The following is a 6,315-nucleotide window of genomic DNA, read 5'->3' as shown; positions in this document are numbered from 1 at the left end:
GCTGTGGGAACGATGAAATTATGAATTGTGAGAGACACGGTGGCTTTTAGATAAAGCAAAGATGGTAAATAGCTGCTTTAAACTAACATATTGATCGACGAATATGAAACGGAGATATAGATACAGATGCACATGTATTATCTAACCAATGATTAAAGAAATGATAATTGAAACGAGCGTTATATGAAAAAAATTAAATGATAATTAAAACAAGTGTTGAAATAAACCTGTACTTTTACTATGAGATAGACATATCACCATGAAACTCAGTTAAAAAGAAAATATTATAAATCTATTTTAAACAGAGAAAGGGAATGAATGAAAGAAATGAATCATTCCACTGAAATAAATCAAATTCAAATGATCACGAAAGAACAGAAACATTCATTCACGACAATGTATTAAGTAAATACATTTATTTGAAAAATATTGTTATATTTATATTTGAGGTATATTTGAAAAATATATATAGTAACAAAGTGAATCAATGAAGATTTAAAGAAATACAAAAAAAAAAAAATTAGTTTAAAAAAATTTGGACAGTCAGTATATTTGAAAAAATATATAGTAACAAAGTTACATCAATCGATAAAGATTTAAAGAAATGCTTAAAGAAGAAAATAATTTAAGAGAAAGGAGAGAAACACATCTCGAAAGAAAATCGAAAGATCTACAGTAACGAAATGACGAGAAAAGGAATTATAAAATTTACAAAGGGCATCGAAATATTTCAAAGAATGAGAATACGCAACGATGAAACTAAAACTCAATGATAAGATTCCCTTAACCGATCGAAGGATGAAATTCAATGAAATGGAAATCAAAGAAAAGGGGATCAAGTAAAAGTAGAAGAAGATGAAAATGAGCAACGAAAGTCGTACGTCGTTGAAAGGACTCGGTGTCGTAAACCGCGCGGTAAAAACAGGGTGGTTGAAGGTACGATGGAAAGAGAAGAAGGGGTTTTTTGAAGGGGGTGCGACGCGTCCGTGCAATCGCAGCGGTGCTATATTTATCGCGCTTTATTTGCATTCCGGTCAGGTTGCACGCGATTTTTCGCGTTTCTTCCTTCTTCTCTTTGCCTCTTTGCCCACCGTGCACGGAGGTGAAACGTGTTCTGGCGACCGCGGGAAAAACATTCCTCCGCATCGACACGAAAATCGCATTCGACCACGGCCGTGACATCGTTCGCGAATTTATGATACGACGTGTCGTTGGCATTCTTGCCGAAAAATGGCCGACGGCAACGTACGCCGTGCTAACGGGCCGTAGAATATGTAGAAAATGGCATTTCACGTTATCAAACGTTTGCAGTTTATAAATTTTGAAAAACCATCAGAGGATATTCTTTATGTTTTTTACTTCCGATACTTTTCTGAAAAGTGATTGTTAAAATCGTTTACTAAATTATTAGACTGTAAACTGAGCTTTATTATCTTTGGCAAATGTATTACAAGGAATTTTAAGGAAATTTGATTGAATTCTTTTCAAATAGTATTTTACAAAAGAAGAATTGACATTAAAGTGTGATTTAACAGGAGAAAATTTCTTGCAGGAATTGTCACGTAATTTTAGAAAATTATCTAAACAATCTGTACCACTTAATTTGCGACGATTTTGTCTTGTCATCATTATAATATATAATATTAATAAAAATGTAAATCTTTTGAAATATTGTATATTATATTAAAAATAACTAAACTGAATACTTCCAAATAATAATACAGTTATCATTATAATTTATATACAATATTTCTCTGCCATAAAAATTATTTAACTCAATCGATTCTACTAGTCGATAAATGTAAAGATTCACAATTTTCAAAATCTTTGGAAGTCTTTGCCACAAAATGATATGAATATTCCAAATTTTTGAAACACATCGATTTAATTTAATTACATAAATGCAACGCGTTAAACATATCGTCACATAACATGACAAATCAAATTCTCTCTACTGTTTAAACGTAACAAAGATTACCATTACATTACAGTCTATAATTTAACGAATAATTATTGTTAATGTCCAAACCAGTGTCCGTTTTAATTATGTTAAATTATCTTAAATCCTATTCAGAAATAACAACTATGGTTAATTATTGATCAAATCAGTGCATAAATTATTTAGCTAAAAGCCGACATTCACCCAATTTCATCACACACCTTCGTCAATCATTTTTCATCCGATTTGCTCTTGCGCAACGAGAATTTTCAATTAAACTCGTATTTTATTGTTGTTCGTGCGATTCCATACTTTTTTATAAACATAACTCGATGAAATGAAAGCTACTATTGAGCAGAAATTAAAATTGAACTGAAAAGTTTTTGTCAAAAAACTTGGTACCTGTTAAATATTACAAGAAGTGTGCTATACTTTAAATATATATATAGAATTTAATCACCTTATTTGCACTTTTTCATCTTGAAATTTCGCATGAATTTGTACACCCACTGTTTATAACAAATTGCAAAATGTCCTCTCGTATTTTTTATTTTATTAATAAACGACCAATGTATCTCCAAGAGCGAAGCGCAACAGCCTGCCTGTATGTTTATAAATAAAGCTAAATACATCGTTCGCGCCAACGATTAATAAAAAGAGCTAACAGAAAAAACGATTAATCGAAAGGTAAAATAAAAAAAAAAAAAAAAAAAAAAAATAAAGGGCAAAAGAACGAGAAAGAGTCTGAGATTCTCGAATTATCCTCGAATGAGGTTTCAATTATCCTGCGTTATACATATTTCGTTGCAGGCCAACTGGTACAGGGCGTCGCAGTATTGCCGATATCACGGGATGCATCTGGCGAGTATAGCGTCGCAGGAGGAAAACGACAGGCTCGAGAAACATATTAAGGACTTCGGCCTTGGACACGAGCACTTTTGGACCTCCGGTACCGATCAGGCTGAGGAAGGCACTTTCTTCTGGATGGCCAACGGTAGACCAATTACGTTCGAAAATTGGAATGTCGGCGAGCCGAATAATTTCAGGTATAATACGATCTTCCTCGTTCGTTGAGAACATCTTTGGACATCAGTGTTCGACGATATAAAAATTTTAGGAGAGCGTCTTTGGTTGTTATTTCTCTTGATATCGCGTTGCAGAATGATGTGAACATTTTATTTGAGCGATATGAAAATTGATATGAAAATTTTAATAAAATAGTTACATGTAATACAATCAGAACCTTGTATAACGCAACAACTATGTATTATATTCATAACATCATATGTGTATAATGTTGAGGAATCAAACAAGTAATTAATTTGTATTAAACGTAGTCCTTTAAATTTTAATTCTTAAAATTCATTCAGACATGCATTTCAATGCATTTCAAAAATTGGCAATTAATTTTTCATTGCTTTATGATGTGAACATTGATTATATTAATTCATGGGCACCACATCATTAAATATATACAACTAATGCTCAATTGTGTCGGTCAAACTTGAAATTAAATTCTATATTGCACAATACAACATTACGAAACGAAGAATAAAAAAACAAGATAATATTTAAGTTTTGACAGTCTGCATTCTCCAAATTTTCGCAAAAGCAAGATATAATTTCTCTGATCCACTTTGTTCTTCGTTCAATGATAAATTTCAAATACCAATCACCCTCGTCCCATCCCCTGCGAAAAGAAAGGAAACTTCCATCATTCTCCATCAACAAGATTGCTACCAACAAGCCTCTAATAAGAGACAAAGCACAAAGGGGGCAAACACACCATAAATTCGATGCATTTTCTTACAGATACGAGAACGGCGAGGAAGAGCACTGCCTCGAGCTATGGAACAGAGACGGCAAGGGATTAAAGTGGAACGACAGCCCGTGCAGCTTCGAGACGTTCTTCGTCTGCGAGGTGCAGTGATCGATCGATCAATCGGCCGACAGGATCGACGGGAAACAGGATCCGAGAGTCGTCGATCCACCACGACTCGATTCGCGATAGATCGACTTTATATCCATCGAGTCATCCTCGTCGACTCCGTTTTCCCGCCGGGGCCTCGAAACAAAATGGATACCTGACTTTCACCACAGCCGTGTGTGTTTCACCCTCCGCGTAATCGAGCGTTTTAAACGCGAAGAAACGATGGAGGATCTCGAAAACGTAGAAGAAATAGCGAAGCCACGACGATTAAGTTTCAGAGCTGTTTCTACGAGGATCTATCGTTGATCCTGTGCCTTGGATTTTCTGTCACCGGAAGTTGTTAAGAACAGACATGTCGTTATTCTGTTGCTACCGCGAGGTCCACTTGTTCAACTTGCTCGTGGAACGTCGTTACGCCGAGTGGATCGGCGGATAAGAACTGACGAAAAGGATCGATCGAGAGACGTGTTGATTATTTTAACGATCTGCTGTTGTTCTTGTAGATAATGCTACTTGCTTCTTAAATCTAGGTATTACCGCGTAAGGACCTGTAATTTTTCATTTAGTCGATGTTGGAGTCGTTTGTCGTTAAGGTGAGCAAAACCTGTGTGTTTGGTTGATAAGCTGAAGCTCGTGTGCTATGTTTTTCTCATTGTCGGAAGAAGATAGATCAAGAAGAGAACCGAAAGTTCAGTCAGAGAGTGAGGGAATTTTGAAATTTTGCAAAGTCAGTAGGACCGATAGCTGTCCAATGTGGAAAGGATTTGCAAAATTTTGCGTTCCTTCTCGCGAGATGTGTTTCTTCTTTTTCTTCTGTTCTCGTTGTCAAACGATCGTTGCGAATGCAGAGAGGAGAAATCAAAAGACTTTGAAGCGTGTGTGTGTCAATTAACGACGTATTCAACAGAGTAATATAAGATACCTTCTATTTTCTAATTAATATCTGAATTGAATAACGAACACATAGAGAAGTAAATTGCGAATCGAAAGTTTCGAACTGCGTCGTAATTGGCGATCGATTCGATGCTAGCCGTGAGCCAGGATTCGCATAATCGGAATTCTGCGCGAACTTCCGCACAATTCTGCGAGTTTATTAGGTTTCGTAGCGGGAAACAGCGTTGTAAATGGCATCATTTGGCGATACGCAATAAAATATAAGTTGCACGTTATTACCCTCCGATATTCCTCGATCATCCTTCGAATGTCAAAATAAAATCATTTTGACTCTGTTCACCTAATATAATAATTCCATGAAATATGCATAATTTACGAGAAAAATTCGATTGTCCATTTCGTGCTTCTAATTAATGCCAGAATTATTGAATTTCGAATCTTTCATTTCCGGAATTACCAGAATTACACAGGTTACTCAATTAAATTAGGTTTTACTAAAATGAATTTTCTGAATTAACTTATGTGTATATTTGTCCATATATTCTACTATTAATGAAACTGAGAATATTAATACAAATTTTTTAAATGTTTTTTATTACTAAATTTTATTTTTTTATTACTAAATTTTTCTGCCAGTCAAGTTTTCATTCGAACTATTATTTATTATTACCAACGTACACGTTCGTAGCTGGTAATCTTTCCACTTGCTTAAACTTGAATGACGCTTCAAAGAGAGTATGTGTGAAAGAGTATTTAATGGAAACTATTAATCGTAAAATTTACTATTATGTGTAATGCTTACATATACTTGTTATTTCGAATTAAGGATTTTCAGACTCGTTTCCAATTTCATACTCTCCATTTTTAACTCTTTTCTATTTCACAAAACGATACGGTTTTATCAATTCATGTATTTTCAACAATTTACACCAATTTTTACATTACCAGTTACTTGTAAATTAATTCGACGATTTCAAATTCGTATTTTCTTCTTCTCGATTCTCAGGGAAACATTTGTGAAGCTGTAAAATAATTCGATATACAACTTTATCGATCCGTATATATCCAACTGTATGTTAAAAGATTAAACTTTTACACTGTCAGTCGCTTATAAATTAATTTCGTAATTTCAAATTCGTGCTTTCTCCTTTCACTTCTCATAGAAAAGTTTGTGAAACAATTATAAAATGACACAACATCATCGATCCGTATATTCGTATAAATGTTTACCTTGCCAGCTTCTTGAGAAGTTAAATCAATAATTTCAAATCTCAATCATGTTTTGCAGCTTTGTTTTCTCACTTAATAGAAGAACTTACAAAATGATGCAACATTTTCAATTGTTCAACATAAATCAACTTAGTAGTTTCAAATTTATACTTTGCGATTCCATTCTCCTCTCTCTCACTCTCTCTCTCTCTCTCCCTCTATTGCGTAGAAAAAAAATTCGTGCGTCCACTTGCAGGATGTTTACGATTCTCGTAAAAGGAGTCGTGACAGTGGCGTCCGGTCGCTGGAAGTTAGAAAAGTTACAAAAAAAAAAAAAAAAAAA

General features: G+C 34.3%; 1 protein-coding gene across 1 annotated transcript; it reads left to right on the top strand.

The window, feature by feature from the left end:
• The first annotated feature begins 2,692 nt into the window (after window positions 1–2,692).
• Window positions 2,693–5,866, top strand: LOC122538706 (C-type lectin mannose-binding isoform). The gene is made up of 2 exons (XM_043672997.1): window positions 2,693–2,985; window positions 3,752–5,866. Exons 1-2 carry the CDS (start codon window positions 2,708–2,710, stop codon window positions 3,867–3,869), a joined length of 396 nt encoding a protein of 131 aa, XP_043528932.1. The 5' UTR covers window positions 2,693–2,707; the 3' UTR covers window positions 3,870–5,866.
• The last annotated feature ends 449 nt before the right edge of the window (window positions 5,867–6,315 follow it).

The sequence above is a fragment of the Frieseomelitta varia genome, unplaced genomic scaffold, assembly GCF_011392965.1.
Source record: "Frieseomelitta varia isolate USP_RPSP 00005682 unplaced genomic scaffold, Fvar_1.2 scaffold_1749, whole genome shotgun sequence".
NCBI lineage: Eukaryota > Metazoa > Arthropoda > Insecta > Hymenoptera > Apidae > Frieseomelitta > Frieseomelitta varia.
The sequence above is the reverse complement of the archived record's forward strand: the minus strand, read 5'-3'. Positions and strand labels throughout refer to the sequence as shown.